Source organism: Phaethon aethereus, assembly GCF_964289735.1.
Source record: "Phaethon aethereus genome assembly, chromosome: 1".
In the NCBI taxonomy this organism is placed as follows: Eukaryota; Metazoa; Chordata; class Aves; order Phaethontiformes; family Phaethontidae; genus Phaethon; species Phaethon aethereus.
In genome coordinates this window covers 80,875,762-80,893,127 of record NC_138575.1, presented here as the reverse complement: position 1 = coordinate 80,893,127, position 17,366 = coordinate 80,875,762, and the positions used below count along the sequence as shown (strand labels likewise).

The 17,366-nt window shown below is 40.3% G+C and overlaps 1 protein-coding gene across 5 annotated transcripts in view; it reads left to right on the top strand.

Annotated features, from left to right (window-relative positions):
• The window catches only part of LRP6 (LDL receptor related protein 6), a gene marked incomplete at both ends in the record, with an annotated part of 124,299 nt that overhangs the window by 57,352 nt on the left and 49,581 nt on the right, over positions 1 to 17,366 (top strand). For all 5 annotated transcript variants that reach the window (XM_082014244.1, XM_082014246.1, XM_082014245.1 and 2 more), the window contains 2 exons: positions 9,595 to 9,791; positions 10,514 to 10,645. In XM_082014244.1, coding sequence (XP_081870370.1) covers positions 9,595 to 9,791; positions 10,514 to 10,645 — 329 coding nt within the window. The remainder of the gene's footprint in view (positions 1 to 9,594; positions 9,792 to 10,513; positions 10,646 to 17,366) is intronic.

Genomic DNA, 17,366 nt, shown 5'->3' with positions numbered 1-17,366 from the left:
TGGGTCTGGCAGCCCTACAGTGTTCCTGGGCAGCTTATTTGAGCTGCCTCTCTTGTCAGGTGGGTCAAATACAGAGGGGTATAGGGTCTCTGCTATCTTCACGGCCATCCATTTGTTAAGGAAAACATGTAAAAAGTAAAAATAAAAATCTTTTTCTGATCCCTGCTTTTCCGAATGCTTGGCCAAGAGATACAAGATACATTGGGTATGGAGTTGGAGGAGATGGATACTGCACAGATACACTCAGACTGATCAAACGGCCTTGCTTCCGTGTGAAAAGATGACATAGTGTGATTAGGCCAACTTTTTTCCACCATCACCTTTCAAAATCCCCTTTTAAGAGGGTCTTCCAGAGTTATTTTCCTTAAGAGTTAGGAATGGGGGAGGTCAAGATCATTATCATAGAGTGCATAATCTAACTTAAAACAGACTTTTGGGCTTATTTAGCAACTGCTACTTTTAGTGATTTGTTCTTGATATTTAGATCATTCTTCTAACTGCTATTTTATATTTAGTAAGTAAGTTTAATTTTTTTGTTGCTATCTGAATTTCTCTTGATTAAAATGGAAAATTTTTTTTTTTTTTTTTTAATCGCTGTGAAGTGTTACCAGTTTCTCTGGTGCTTTATCTACTATCAACATGTTTGGGAAAGTACGCTTCCGAAAGCTGGAGCTATTGAAGTAATGAAAAAGGCAGTTGAGTTATTGAAAGACATATAGGTTCATAAAAATATGATGTTCTAGATTTGAATAGTTTTGGTAACATAGCAAAGGAAGCAGATGCGTAAAGATTTTATCTGTCCCAAGTTTTTTAGTGTTGCATAATGTGAGGTGGTAAAGAGTCGATAGCAGATAAATGTGATTGTAAAATCTTCCTGTAAAGCAGGATGACATGAGTTTTAATTGCTTTGGGGGAAGTGAGAAATAGTTAGCAGGAACTAACATCTTTATATCAAAAAAGAATTTCAAACAGTTCCAAGAAAACTGCTTTTGTGGTTCAGATGGTGAGAGAGAATACAGTGTAAATAGGAAAAGATTTTAATTAATGTTACTGACAGAATTAAAAGTATTGAGGTTCAGACCTCAATGGTCTGAAATTTGGAATGAGTGGAAGGGAAGTATTCTTAGCAAATTTCTAAATCTGTAAGAAATCCATAGTGTCTTTTTTTTTCTTTTTATTCCTGTAGTCTGACTATCACATCTCTACGCAAGAATTAAAATTTAAAGATTTATGTGTCAGAGAAGGACATTGATATGCATGGATGCTTTGCTTCTTGCTTGCAGGGGTCTGGATAGTGGAAGAGTATGGTAGGCAGGTGGGAGGAATATGCAGGGGGAGAAACAAAGGAGGCCTTGATTTTTTTTTTTTTTTTTTGCCACCTCTTCGGACAGGACCTAGATAGGCTCCCTTTGGAGTCAGTGAGCTTCTGCATCAAGACTAGTAAGCAGCGTGACAGCACTGGCAGTGGCACTCAGCAAATATGTGACAGAGTCATAAATTCATGAGAAAACCTCTACAGTAAATTTTACGGGGATGATGTGTCATTCGTTACCTGCTAGCCCTGGGACTTATTAGCCCTAGCTACTCCAGTAGTGGCCTCATTAGAATAAAGAGGAAGAGCACAGAAGTTGATGACTAATGCCCTTGGTTTGCCAGCAAGAGAAAGGAATGAACAGTTTTTCATGTCAGAATGTAATAATTAAAAAATTAAATTGGTGCATAGAAGAAATGGGTTTGTTTTTTGCAGCTCTCGCCCCGCTCTTATCAGAGCGAACAGTTGCTTTTTGTGGGACTAATTAAACAAAACTGAATTGCAGACAGCTCTCCTGTGAGTAGAGTACCCGAGATAGGTTGGCCTGCTAAGGCAGCTCTTGAATTAATTTTCTCTTCCTTTACCCTGCAGCAGCAGTTCTAATTAATAAGTTAACACGTTACTGGCTGAAGGGAAATGCACTTACAAGGTCCCCCAGGAAGTGTTTGTGCTAATGAGATGGGTTTTGAGGCCACTGTAAGAAAACATACTTTCAGCAACTGTCAGAAAGCTGGGAAGCTCTTGCAAGGAGGTGAATGTCTTAAGTTTGCAATTGAGCATTGATTTTTCTAGTTTCTGTTTTCAAGCATCAGCTCATGTCTGTCTGCCAGATGATTAGTTGCAGATTTGATGAAACATTAAAAATAACATGTCCCTGCATTTAGAAGAGTTTCTTTTTCATTATTTGCATCTAATGTGTACAACATATGACAATGTGTGCAAGGTATAAAATACTGCGTTTGGTATGTATTTCTGTGAGATAAAAATGCTTAATACCCTCAAGCAGTGAAGAGGAACCAGTCTGTGGTGAAAACCCTGTTTTAATACCTCATCAACTCATTACAGGCCACTGCAGAAGACGAATAGTGCCCTAATTAAAACTGCTAGAGAAGCCTGCATAAGCAGAATTAATTAGATTATTTGGACACAGAGCTAGGGTGAATTTCTTGGTTCTTCCCCAAGGTACTTCTGAAATAAAATGCTGGAAAGGTGGAGCTTCGAAACATCTGTAGTTGACTGTGTGTGATACACATACATTGTGTATATAGCTAGAGTCACTAGGTCACAAATCTCTGCGTATTTCTGGACTTTAAATAAAAATACATAGTACAGGGCGATTAGCCCAGGTGGATCAACAGGGCAGCTCATCGGTGCTGCTTCCAAGACCTGAGATGGCAGCTGGAGAATTAGTTCAGGATCACAGCCCTGCTGAAAGCAAAGGAGGAGCAACTTCAGTGAGGAAGCACATAGACCACTCTGCAGCCAGTGGATCTACTGGTGCACCTTCCTTCTAAACTCCCTCACCTCCTCCTCACACCAGCTTCCCAGTCTCTTCCCCACTTGCCGGAGGCCTTTCATCTACACTGCCTGTCATGACGGTGTTTACCTGCAGAATGACTTCATTTCTCCACCATGGTTTTACTTCTGATGGGCTGCTTCAGAATTTCCTTGAAGGTGGGACTTGAAATGTCATTGCTAGACCTGTTTGTTGTTTGTTACATATACTTTCTGGAAACGTGGCAATCGTAGCTTAACAAAGTGGCAAAAGAGAAAATACTTTGATTTTAAAAGACAGTATTGTATCCCACAAGTCATGTTTCGTGTTTACTCTCTCAGGTAATTAGAACCAGGCTTGTATTCCGATAGGAATATTTGAACAAGCATTCATGGTAAAAATCCAGCTTAGTTTTCCAAGTTTGCTCTGCAGATATTTTTGTTAGGATGGCAGGAGAGGATACCTTGTAAGCTGCTGAGGGAACTAGAGTTACCTGCCCTCCTTGTGGCATTCTCCATGTGGTGTTATACAGTTGTCTGTTGGTCTTTCATCCCGATTCCTCTGATGGTGTGCAGGATTCGTGCTGTAAGTGCTTTGGCCACTTCCTAATATTTCCAATTGTCACAAGTTGAAGCTGTGCAATTCTTGCGATTTCTTGAATGCTCAGACATTAAGTAATCTGTAGATGGAGCGAAACTTCTTGTGTAAAACTTTATAATTTGGTTCATGCAAGCCTGCCTGTTATATGCTTTCTTTAACATGATGAGCACTAAAAGCAAGGTTCAGAAGATGGGTCCTTACATTTTTAATCCTTCATGAAGGAAGATGTGATGGTAATTGCAGCATAACAGCTTTCTGTTTTGTTTTTCTTACACCATGGGGAAAAAAAAAAAAAGAAATGCCTGATAAAGAGTATAGCCCCCAGGTATTTTTTAACTGAAAATGGATCTGGTATGGCATAACAAGGAAGATAACTAAAAATTCAGTAAATGCAGATACGAGCATCCTGTAAAGACTTTTTCAACAGTGTGAAGACTAGTCAGAAAGCTTTTACCTCTAGATGTTATGAATTACCAGCTCTTCATATTGTATTGTCATTAGATGCCAATGTGGTAAATTTTGGCAGCATGTATGATGATATGGCTACTAAGGCATAATATCATGCTTCACTACAGTGCCTCGCTGCACTTCTAATGGCTAGAATTCATCAGTATAAAAACAAGTTCCTGCTTCTTATGTTTGTTGGTAATTATAATGTCAGTATTTCTTTGGTCACATCAGAATAGGGTTTTTTTCATGATAGGAATAAAAAGACCAAGAAGAGATCCCAAGAAAGGTGCCAGTCTGGCCACATGGAGGTATTCCCTGGGAAAGAAATGTTAAATATCATTTTTTCTTATTAGAAATTTAATGTCCAACACATATCCAGATGTTAGCAAGGATGTGTATCCCTCCTGAATGAAGTTTGTATTAGAAAATGCAGCAGAAAAGGGTAGTGTTGTACACTTTTTCAGAACAAACAGCACAAACACAGCACCTGTTCATTTTAGTATCATTAGCACATGAGTGTGGGCTTCAAATGGAAACTTAAATGTCCACTCCATTTTATGCTCTTGTCCCAGTTTTTTGCTGCTTAAGACTCTAATTTTCTTGGCTGCTAATTATGGGGATGGCATATTGTATCTCATTAATGAATTTCTTCATTTTGCAGGCAGAAATAGGCTGTTCCAAATTAATTTGCAAGCAAGATGGAAGTATACCTACACTAAAAATATTTGATCCTTCTTTATTTCCCCAGACCAATGATCTATGATACCTAAAAAGCAGGTCCTTGCATTCATTCTTCAGGTTATGGAAACAGAGATCCTTGGGTAATAAATGCAGTGGTAAATGTATGTATACTTAATGTAAGTCCATTTACATTTCTTGTGTAATTGTGTCACTGTACTGTTGGAGAGTTGGATGGACTTTATGAAATTAAGGCATCTTAGGTCAGTAGAACTGATCAAGCAAACATCGGGCATTTCTGTGCTTTCTGAACAACCGTTTTGAGATGGTGATTGACCGTCCCTGGCTCAGGCTGTGGATGTACACCCCACTACAGACCTTGTCCCACTGATGGAAAAGGTTACTGCTATGAGCCTGCCCAGAGCTGCTCAGCAGGGTCTCTCATCCAGGCGCTGCTGTATCCTCAGGCTGGATCACTGAATTGCGTATGTGCACAGGCTCTCACTGGCTGGTTGATTTAAACCTTCATTTTCATCATATGTCTTTACTTAACCTTCGTATTTTGGATATGTGGAGTTTAAAAGCATAAGAGAGACCATTAATACAGTTTTATCTCTTATATTCACCCTTTAGCATTGAGAATATAGTATTAAAATTAATTACCTTCTTTTTTTCCCAGTTTTCACAGTTGTATTTGAAATGGGATTGCAAAGACTGATACAACAGTAGATTTTTTTCACTCTGTCTGATTGCATAGGAGTTGGTAATAGGTATGGGGTCTTCCAGAGGGACACTGGAGAAATGGATGGAAGCATAAATGTGAAAATTCTTGCACCCTGCCCTGGAGATTGAGCACAGGCAGCCTCAGAGCTCACCTGAAAGGAGTTATGCTAACTGTGAAGCTGCCGTGTTAATGGTTTACAGAGGTACAGGCCAGGATGTCTAAAGTACCCTGGGTTTTCTGCCAGTGTTCTGATCAGTTTTTGAAATTAGAGAATTGTAATGCAGCCAGAATAGAAGGGAGTTGGTTAATGGAAAGTGTTTGCTTGTTTATTGTTATGGAGAAATGATATTTTGTTCAGATATAAAACACTATCTGTTAAAATTCTATGAAAAAATTATTATTCTGACGATTGGTGTCTGTCTTTTGGTGTGAAGAATTCTTCAATTTCATAGTTATAATCTAGCTTTGGATTTGAATGCTAGCTTTAGTTGAAAAAGAAGTAAAGGCAGACTGAGGAAATCCTGGTTGTGATAAAGGCTATGAATTTAAAGTTGATCTTCTTGGGTCATTTTACTCTTAAATTTTATTTTAAGCAGTTTAGTTTTCATCTGAAATGCATATTTTCCTCAAGCAGGAGCTTTTTTGTCATTGTTAGTATAAAACTGGATAGATTGTCTATGAATTTTCATGTATGTATTCCATTTCAGAGTTCAGTAGCCCCTTTGGGGGGGGCTTTAATAAACAGGCTTTAACTTGTTTATTATTTGTTTCCTTTTTCTTTATTGTCACGAAGTATTTCACAGGCCTCTTTAACAGCATAAGAATAGAACAAAGGTGAATGTATTTAAATTGGATCTATGTTTTCTTCAGGCAGTAGAAAACTCTTTTTATTGTAATTGCATTTCTGATTATTATGATGATACTATAAATAGTTGTATTTAGGAAATTGTGATACATAGCACAGATGGAATTTAATTTCTGTGGAAACTGCTTGTTTTCTCTCTCTTTCTCTTCTCACCTTCATTCTCTGCTGTTCTCTTCTGCATTTCCTTCCCAGCCAACTAAACAGCGTAGAGATGGTGATGTTCTAAATGTCAATCGCCATCAAGATTTTTAAGGAAAATTTGTGTGATTCTTATGCCTGGCGCAGGGAAGATGATTAAAGTTAGTGTGTGCTTAGTGCCGTCTAATATGTAGCCAATTTGCATGTTGCTGAAGCCCTAGAGATGTCTCCTGAAGGAATAACATTACTCCTTATCCTCATCTCTCACTTTCTCGTAATCTCTCGTGTCTCTTTTTAACGAGACTAGCGACACGAGTACAGCAGTTTGAAGGAACTGAAGAGCGTAGTGAAGGATAATGGGATGTAGTGCTTATGGCTGTCGTATCGCTTGTTCCAGTCAAGCCTGGGCTGGTAATGCAGAGGCTGAAGGTAGCTGCCACCAGCGAGCTGTCGTGTCGTGTCAGTCCCATTACGCCTGCAGCACCGTACCTGGCAGCCAGGTCCACAGCTTCATGAGCGAGGCCAGAAACGCGGAGAGCTGGCTGCTCCCCGACCCTGCCTGGGGGCTTGTGAAACACCCTATGTCAGCGGTGCGCAGCCGCTGAGCACTGCAGGCGTCGTTCTGGTCCCCTTCATTCACCCGGGTGCATGTAGTAATTGATCGAGGCAGAAGTCAGGACCACCTGACAGTCACCCGCCAAAACCAGAGCTCTGCAGTTCCATCATGCTAAAGCGTCACTGCTTTGCGGCAGCCGTCAGAAGGACATTTCTTGCTCCCTCTCGCCTTCCTTTTCCTGTTTTTTAGCACCTTGGCTTTCCAGCCCTTTCCCCCTTTCCTCGTTAGGCCGTGAAGGCTTCCTGAGCGCAGCTCAGCTGCCGCTTCTGCACTGACGCCCATTGTGTGGCTGCCGTTCAGCCAGCCCTGCCTCCGTTTGGAGGGAGGAAAAAAGCCCTGCTGGTTTTGCTGATGGGGAGTGAGCTATCACCTTGTAACGGCTTGCTGGAAACAAGGGATATGGAGCACGTGTTACTGGTAATACTCATCTTAATGAGATGCAAGAAATACACGCTGTTGCGTTTGGGCCCAAAGCCATTTTCATGTGACGGTACCTTGTATCTGCTGAGAAAAATTAGACAAGTTTAAAAGTAATCGCTTCAAGGCTGTGGCTGACAGTGCAGTCAAATGAAGTGCTCCTGAATCTCTCCAGGCTGGTTTAAATAAGGGTCACAGTTCACCTTATGCATTGTGATATGAATAGATGGTCATCCGCAAGTTGGGCACGTCTAACAGCGCCTGTTGTCCTCACAGATTTATTCCCACCGTGAATGGTGGGTACTTATAGCATTCTAAAATCCTCTGATTTTTTTAAAAAGTGAATTGCAAGATAGTCCAAATGCTTCAGAAAGATGTGGCTTCCTTTGTGCATGGGAATGCTGTCTTTGGTGCAGGTTTGCTCATAGTGAGAGCTTTGGACTTTTATTGCTTCTGTCCTATATGACAAATGTCATAAATTTGTCATAAAGACTTACATAGCCTCCAAGCCTGCTATAAACTAAAATTATTCAAATCTGAAGGCGTTTAGGGTTTGGGGGTGGGGTTGGTAAAAACATTTACAGAATTAGAATGCCTTTATTCTTGGTATGGGAGCGTGTTGTGTCGTTCTGGCTTCACTGTTTGGCTGGTAGGTTTCAGCTGTAAATTATATTACGTTACTCTTTTCTAAGATGCTTAGTTGGTGCATTTAATTAGAAGCAAATACATACCTGACTCCAGACAGAGATAAAAAAGAAAAGATAGTATGTCCTACTTTTGAGTGCAAAATATCAAGAAATAGAAAATTTTGTTTAGTGTAGAACACTGGAGTGACAAGTAAGGGAATATATGTGTTTTTCTCAGGAGCAGAAAAAAATAGAAGCTTTAAAGATAATGCATCTTTTTCCAGAAGCTAAGGTGAAAGAGCGGTAACGACTGCAGTCTCTTTGTACTCAGAATCATTTGCAGAAGACGCCTTCAAGTTTCTTGCTTTAATATGCTCTTCTGTTACATTTTAACAGAAAATAGTTGGAAAATAAAAGTATTTTTTGTCCTCTACTAAACCACTTCAGTTACCAACCTCTTTGCAAAAGTGATGCATACAGCGTGGGGGTGTTTTCTCAGTAAATATATAGATAATGACTCTCTTCCCTGCGAGATGGAGAACCAGGAGGCTGGTGTTCATAGTGTACCCTCTCCTTGAAGGACTAGTAGAGCTGTGTGTCAATCCCTTACACTTTTAGTCAGGGAGAGAGATGACAATCTCCCCTGTTCAGTGGGAGCTTGCATACATGGGAACACATGTGCACTCACGCAGTTAAGAAAAAAGGAGGTGGGAAGAAGCGCTTGTGTTAATGGTACTTGTGTGGCCCTGCTTTGAGCAGGGTGTTGGTCCAGATGACTTCCAGCGTCTTCTCCTTCCTAAATTTTTCTATGATTCTGAATAAAATACCTGTAAGAATTGAGCTACTTAATTCCAGTTCTGAGGAACTTGGGTACAGATAATTAGTTTCTACATCACAAGAACCTGGAAAAACTGTCTTCAGTAATGTTTGTGCTGCATTTTTGTGATGGCTAATGAGCATGTGTTTGTATATATACATAAAATATATGGGTGTACTCTTTAATTTTGTTTATGAACCTAGAGACAGGCGGTGACCCAGTTTGCTCAGAAATGATACCACTACCATGGCAGAAGATCAGTAGAACTCTGTTTTATGGCACTGCTTATAATAAAAAACAATGGCTTAACAATCATCATAATAATGAATCATGAAAAGTAACTTTAAGGATTTATAGTGAAACTATTTGCCATTAGAATATTTTCGTTCAAAAGAACGAAACTGGAAGAGATGGATGGACTGCTAATTGAGCAAATGCTGTTTCGGTTTGAAGTCTGCTGAGGCTGAAAATGATGAACATCATAAATCAGCAGGTAGCAGTCAGACTTGCCTAAAATCAGCTGTCATTCTCCCCACTTGTGCATCGTGACACAGAGCCCCAGAGGTATTGAGTGTTAAAAGGGTGCTAAGAAATAGCCACAGACCTAAGTAAGGATTTCAGTTGGCATCTCTTGTCCATCTCGGCATCAGTAGGTAGCCTGGAAATAGGACTCCTGAGTTGTTCCCCCATATCATGCCCCGAACTGAGTGCACTATATTTGTTCCCCATAAATAAATAGAAAGTTTTGGTCAACAGTACTTGCACTGTAAAACTTGTTTTCAGAAAAGCTATGTTCAAGCAAAGCTGTACCATGAATTATGTTTGAGCATTCATTTTCTGCCCTGTACTCTATTAGGCAAGCAGTGGTTAAAGGCTCCCTTCCACATCCTTTTGCCTTGACGCTGTTTGGGGACACGTTGTACTGGACTGACTGGAACACGCATTCGATCTTGGCCTGCAGCAAGTACTCCGGGGAGGACCTGCGTGAAATACATTCCAACATCTTCTCTCCCATGGATATCCATGCTTTCAGCCAAAAGAGGCAGCCAAATGGTAAGCTGTCTTGCTTTCTTTTTTTAACAGCAAGTTGGAACTGATTTGCAAAAATCTTAATTAGTCTTTCTGTATGGCAGTGGGTGGCTTCATTCGCGTCATGATGCAATTTTTCCAATGCAGAGATTGGGAAAACACCCAAAGAGAAACCAAATATTCTCTACATTGTTTTTTTAAGTGCAAAAAAAATCTCTTGCTTATTTTCTGCCTGCCACATTCATCCTGTTGTCGTATTCCTTTTTCTGTTTCATGTGCCATAACTTTAGGCAACATGGTGTTTTTATTTTTTCCAAATAGTAGTTCCTGAATGGAAAGTAGTGTTAATTTGGCAGATGATACTAAGCAAGACTAGCTCTGTGCCATTGTGTTAATTTACTGTGTTTGCATTTTGTTTTTATGTATACAACCTACTATACATTCAGCACTGACATGTTGAATGGTTTGTGAAAATGAGAAGGGCAGACTTGAAACAAGGCTCTTGTTTAGAGCTAAGTGCTACTTCCCCAAGAAAGGAAATGTGCAACATCCATGCATTTTGGTACCATAAATACCCCACTACTCAACACTTGGAATTAATTTTTCCTTGCTCTGTGTTTATCGTTTCCTTCTTTAATCTGTGTTGCTGCCACTGATTCTACCGCTCAATGCCGTGTATGTCTTTACACATGAGATGAGGTCATTCGTTATCATAAGCATTAATCTGTGTGATTTATGTTTAACAGCTACAAATCCATGTGGAACTAATAATGGTGGCTGCTCCCACTTGTGTTTGATGTCTCCCACCAAGCCCTCTTATCAGTGTGCATGTCCCACTGGTGTGAAACTTCTTGAGAATGGAAAGACCTGCAAAGATGGTAGGCTTTGTTTTTAAAAATTCTTTTAGATTGAGCACAAAGTAGTTTTTGGAGGGAAAGGTGTTCCTCCAGCTTCACTATATAATGCATATTAGGGGTGGCAAATTGCGATATCATGCATGTTTTTGCGGTACAGAAAAAAGTGATTGGAAAATGCTCACTACTTTCCAAAAGAGAAAGAGGCTCATGGCTGAACAGCAGGTTACCTCCAGTTACAAAATGTAGGTTGCAGTGCTGTCTCCGTCACTAATTCCCTGCAAGTTTTTTGGGGGGCTCTGTTGTTCCCTTTTCTTAGAGAAAATGATAGCAGCCACCTCTGCTGTCTCTAAAATGTTTCTAACATTATTTTTCAGGAGTTAGTATTTGGCTAATAGGATTGTACAGTGAAAACAATTATTTTTTTTTAAGATTGGATGTCTGTTTATTACACACACACACCTGGAATCTCTCTCAGTTTCACATGCATAAAGGTAGGCACCTACATCTGTATATAGGAATGGAAAAGAATGGCATGGTTTTTAGAGGTGTTGAAAGTGTTTCAGCCTTAAAAACCTAAGATGTGATCAAGACTTAAGGCTGCTAGCCCTCACTTTTAGTAAGTGTCTCATTGTGGGCTAATGTATATGATTTTAAGTTATTATATTTTGTAAGCATAGGTCTTGTGATGTGCTGTGGTTGCTGTAGTACATTAACAAGATCAAAATAAACGCTGGGAGATAAGTAGCTCGCTCATAAATAACCATCTTTTATGCAGATCATCTCTCTATGAGAAAGGTAAATGGACGAAGAAACAGATACAGCCAAATTTACTGTAAATAGGCCAAATAAAATGTATACAGAAATAATTTTTGTGACCTTATCATTTTATATGTTAAAAATTCTTCTAAGCTTGTCAGCTACTTTTTAGTGTTTTTTTTAATTTCATCCTATTTCATGCTCTCTGTTGATTATTCTTGTGTGGCTATTTGTGTCTGTGTGAACCTTGTTAAAATAAATTGCTGCTTTTATGTGAAAAACTCAAAAGCAGCTCCCAAATTAGCCTTGCAGGATTGTTGGTAAGAACTTACCAATACATGCACAAGATGTTTTTCTTCCATTTCTGCCAGTACAAGGAACAAGCTTTTAATAGTACTGCTCTGGGTTGGTCATACTTAGTCAGAATGTGACACAAATTCATGTGCTTTTTTTAAAATACTTGATCCGCACGGATAAACTCCTTTGTGGCAGCAGATAGCTAAAGCAGTTGTTACCCAATACAGGCATGTTTCCAAAAGCAGAGCTGCACAAAAAGTCCATGTGGGGGACAGGGAGTGTTGAAGGTTTGGTCACTTGCCAAGCAGAGGTAGAAAGGTAAGGCAGCAGAGGCTGAAGTACTAAGGACAACAGCTGGAACAAGCCTTGAAGAGCTCAAGAGAGAAATTGCTTCCCTTTGACTTACTGCTGATAGGAAAAGGGCCAGGGACTTCCAGCAAGAGGGGCTGTATCTTCTTGCTCCTCGCATGCTTTGGTCCAAGGAACAGGTTGTTGTACCGCAGAAGTGCCCTCTTCCCTGCTTAGGTTCAGCCCCTTGTCCTCATGGAGGCAACCTACCACACAGGTTATCTGCCCTGTGCTGAAGTGCTGAACGGCACCTTTCTAGTATCAAAGTAAATCACCAAAGGCAAGTAGAGGAATGTTATTTTAAAAAAACCCAAAACCTTATTAAAAGGACTTCACCTTCTCATGCGGAGATGCTCTAAAATCATCAGTTCACTTTTTCAGCCATTCCTTATGTCTCAGAATTTATAGCTGTTGCTCTTTTCTCCCACTCCCTGAACACGAGAAGCCAAATTGTATGTTTCCAGTCAGCCGTAATGTGTATTTGGCTTGCAAAATATAGCTCTCATTCCATCAGAAACTTTGTTAACCAATTTACTACAGCATGTTGTCCATCTGTATGCAAAAAAACTTTACACAAGAACATTTATTTGTCCTGTGCTTATCAATATAATGTTGCGTTTTTAACCACCATTCTGCTATTGCATCTTTCCAAAACAATCTGCCCCTCCCTTCTCAAGGAGAAAAGCAGGGGGGAGAAAATTGAGCCTGTGTTTATTTAGCTCAGCGAGTGTTGCATACCACTGCTTCTTGGACTTAGAAACGAGTTAGCACATAGCCCAAGTGAAACAGCCTACTCAAACTATGCATCAGATCCATCAGTTTCGTTGAACTTCAGTGATCCCGTGCAGAGCTAACTTCTGGGAGGAGCGTGAAGAAGCTTCAGGTTCAGGATTTCGACATGAGCTTACCCCAGAACAATTAAATATTTTTGACTGATTTTTTTCAGTCCACTCACTGAAGTGCAGGTGGTAGGCACAGGGCTTTTGCCAGTGACCTACAACTTTCCAGAGCTCTTTCAAGGCAGAGATTCACTGGAACTTCTTCTCATAGTTGTGAAGGCTGCAATTATTGATTTGGGGAAGGGAGGAGAGCATGGCAGTTGAACAAAGACACGACTAGCCCCAGACCAGATTGAGACGTAAATCTGTATGTGTTTGTCTGTTGACTTCCTTTCTTAGGCTGCTCCGTGACCCTGGGAAAGTAAATTTATTTTCTCTTCTTCAGGTGTGCTGGGTGGGAGTGTTGCTGGTGGTTTCTTGGGTTGTTTTTTTCCCTTTGTACTTGCCTGTCTACTGTATCTGCTGTGAAAGTAGAGCTGAACCCTGAGAACTGAACATTTTTACCTTGGATCATTTCAGGGTATATCTATTATGCTGCAACAGACTGAAACCGTGAGTGATTAAATCTCTGTTTGTGGTTAGAACATATGTGTGACTTTTGGGAAAGGAAGAAGGGGGAATGACTTACAGGTGAAGAAAGGTGAAAAATGAGACCAAGAGTTTCTCCTCTTTAAGACACTTTTGTCTTCTAGTAGTAGACTAAAATCAGACTGGTTCCTAAACTGAATTGTTTGATGCTGAAAGGAGCCTCTTTGAGAAGAGAACTTCATTTCATGCTGTGCTGATCAGAGTACTGGCTTGGACTGGAAAGATTTTGACGGGTGAATTTTGAGTGCGTGTTTGCGGTGTTTGCAGTGCTTTGGCATTGACAGATGATCCTTGCAGCCAAAGGTGAGGCTGGCTGACCCTCCCTGAGTGGTTTCCATGACAACCTAGCATTTTTGAATAATCTTGGTTTATAGGAAATCTTTTCCACCCTCCCCTTTCTCCCAGTGTTAGTTTCCTCAGGTTTTGTAGGCTTTTTTTCATCACACCTTAGAGGAGTTTTACCACTTCTTGTGAGCTATGAATATACTCCCCCCCCCGCCCCCACCATTTAGAAACACTTCTCTGTAGTGTTTCAGGAAATAGGTGGGGGAATATATAATAAAAATAACATAATATAAATAATATAAAATAACTTGGAATTGGCTATTTTAGCTATTTTTCTAATGACTGATAATACTGGCTGGTTGTTCATGTCTTAATTTGTATTCCTCTTACAAAAAAAAACAGTTACTTAACTGAGATGTAGGCATGTAGCAAAGTCTTAGCTCCCCCATTGTCCAGATGAAAGTTTGTAAAACCCTGTCCCTCGAAGAAAAGAGAGGCAGAATAAACAGTTTTCATGGCCAGCTATTCCTCCGTTTGTAACATCCGAAGCAAAGAGTCCTGTCTGAGAACCCAGGCACTTCTACCAGGGAGCTTTTACCTGCTGTTGTCATATTCTAGGTAAATTGTCCTCTTCTGCAGGACATATTGGGATTTCTCTTTTTCAGTATTACAGGCATTGCTGTTCTGAGTTTGGCAGTGCTATGTTTAAATGACCTGTTTGATAGTCGTTTTTGTAAGAAAATTTAGGTTTGTCTTAGAGGTTTGTCATTGGAGTTACATTCTTAATAGTGCTCAAAGATCTGTCTGCCTGAGTGCTCAGCTTCTGTCTTTGCCTGTAGTGAATTGTACTCATTTCCCACGTTGCTACTACCAATATGGATGTGTGGTTTATACTGAGAGAACCAGTGGTGACTTCAGCTGAGCAAGGAGATGCGAGTTTCCTCATGAAGAAAAAGCACTGTTTCAGACTTCTGTTTCTACCTTGCTTTGGCCATTCTGTTCTCTTACAGGAAAAGAGTCTTTATTTTGCCCATGGATGCTCACGTCCTATTTCCTTTGCAGGCTGGGAGGCAGTGATCAGAAATTTGCACTTCCTTTTGTAGTTTAGGGCTGTCCGGTGGGAAATTTGTTTTGTCGGGAATAGCCAGAATCCTAGTTTGACTGCACAGATCCAAGATGTTGATTTAACACCCTAATTCTTTAATTTCTTTTAAAAGGAATAAAAAATAGATCATAAATTTCACATACACGTCCTTTTGCCTTTGTAGTTTTAAATTTGAGCTTGTCTAGATGAAAAAATCTTGTTCGTATTGTAGTATCAGGGACTTTCTGACAAACAGCAACTTTACAACTGGGGAAACACATTTAGGAAAGAAGTATTTCAGTCAAATGTGTGGCAATTCTATTGAAGAGGTATTAATAATCTTAATTTCTCGGACACAGAGAATGCATTATACGTGTCCTAGGTCTAGCACTTATTACGTATGAATTCCTGAGCATGTGTCTGTGTAGCTGTACTAGCTTCAACAACCACTGATGGTTTTTCAGTCCCATAACTTACAAATGACTGAGGCCTGCATATCATTGAGAAGATGTAATTAATTGTAAAGGTTAGCAGGGCATTAGACATTGGACTTTAAAGCTATGCCATTGCATGTATCTGCATGCTTGCTCTGTGTCCCCTTTTCTTCCCCTTCCCTTAACTTCAGCTAGCACATAGATTTAAATTATTTTGATTTTTAATAGTGACTTTTTGAGGAAAGTATTAGTTCCAGGACTAATGTAATGCACCATCCATGAGCTTGTAATCCTAGCTTTCAAAGCACTTAATAAAAGTAGGCTAAAGCTCTCAAAAATAAGTGTCTGGAGTAAATCTTTTATGTCCATATTTAGACATCTTAAGTAAGGGACTTTAGGAATATTGCTAACTATCCTGAATACCCCATGATTTGAGGCATTGCTAAAAAGAATCTTGAACTTGGTCCCCAATTTGAATAGTTTGGGAGGGTTTTTTTAAAAAGAGGTTATGGGTTGCTAAGATCACTTGGGATTGTGTGGGAGATCAGCAAGGGGGTAAGCAGAAGGACCTGACTTCAAGTATGGCGCAGCCGTATGCATACTGCGCCTGCAAGTGTTTGCATGGGAACTTTGTGCACCGTGGTTTGAACCTGGTGACCTGATGGTCTCTGCCCTCAAACCCAGCACCGTATTCCAGGTGCGCTTGTGTTTACAGGCATGCTTGTGCTGGGTGCAGTAGAGCTCGCCAGTAGTTAGAGAGAAGGCAGCAGCGTGGGCAGTAAGATCTGCTCCAAGTCCTCTGTGTGCTGGTCTAGGCCACTTCATCCTTGTATGTGCAGTTGGAGGTATCCAGAGGAAAAACTGCCTCAGGTCTGCATAATGCATGCTGAGGGCAGAGCTCTGGTTGCAGCCTCGATGCACCTTTTGAAAATGAAGCATTTGAGGTTTGAGGTGTTTTATATGTTCATGGCTTGTTCCAGTCTCCCAGTAAGTGCTGATAAATTGAACAGAAAAAAAGTTTGCCGGCATGCAGCCTGCATTGTCTTTTCCTGCTTTTTCATTCTATTTTTTGAAGTATGATTCCATATCCATTATGCTCTCCATCATACTCATCATTAGAGGCAGGGTTTCTCTTGGAGAGGCAGAATGAAGAAGTCTGGAGATCCTGCTGTCACATTTTAGCTTTTGCATCGTAACGGGTCTTTGGTATAGAATTGCACAAAACTGATTGATTCTGTTGTGTCCTGGCAACCTTGAGTACCTTGAGCAGTCTTCTGAGTGCTGATCAGTGCCTAGATAGGTAAACTTTGAACAATACAGCTGGTGTTTGCCACGAGTGCAAATTGTTTGTTTTAGTTTTGAGACCACCTTTTTTCTTGACTGCTATCAAGGTGGTAATTTATGGACTGATGGGATTAGTCCATAAATGTGCCCAGCTCTTGCATTTACTATTTTTGCTATTGCCAGGGCAAGCCTGAAGGCATTCAGAGTAGTCTTTCCCTACGCCTACCTTGAGGTGAGATGCTTCTCTGCTACTCTACTTTTTCCTGAACAGAATCACTGGTGATCTAACTAGGCAGCTGAGGTGTCGGTTTGCAGATGGATGGGTGATAGCTCTAAAGTAAGCTTTAAACTTTTTATTGCTTGATTGGAGGGGTGGGGAGTGGTGTTTTAGTGGGGGCTGGAATGTTAGCCAAGCCCCCAGATAAAGACCATGAAATTCTTAGCTCAGGGATCCAGAGTGCAACATGCTTTAGCTGAAAGCCAGCATTTCCCGATGCAGAATTAAAGCGTAGACACTGGGCTATTTGACTAAACAGTGTGGCAATCTGAAAGCAGGATACTGAAGCTGTTGAAATGAGTTGTCTTTGAGAAGAATTGGAAGGTCAATTGGTCAATTTTAGGGGCAAGTTTCAGCAAAGGCGTGGTTGTACTCAGTCTTTCTGGGGGCCAGGCATTGGTTCCTCAAAATGACTGTGAACTTCAGCTGGAGCACGCAACTTATTTTTAAATAATGTCGTACACTTTTTCTGAATGGAGTAACTCTATATAGCTTTCTAACTGTCTAGAAATCTGAGGTTAGCGCATTTGCTCAACCTTAATTTTATTAA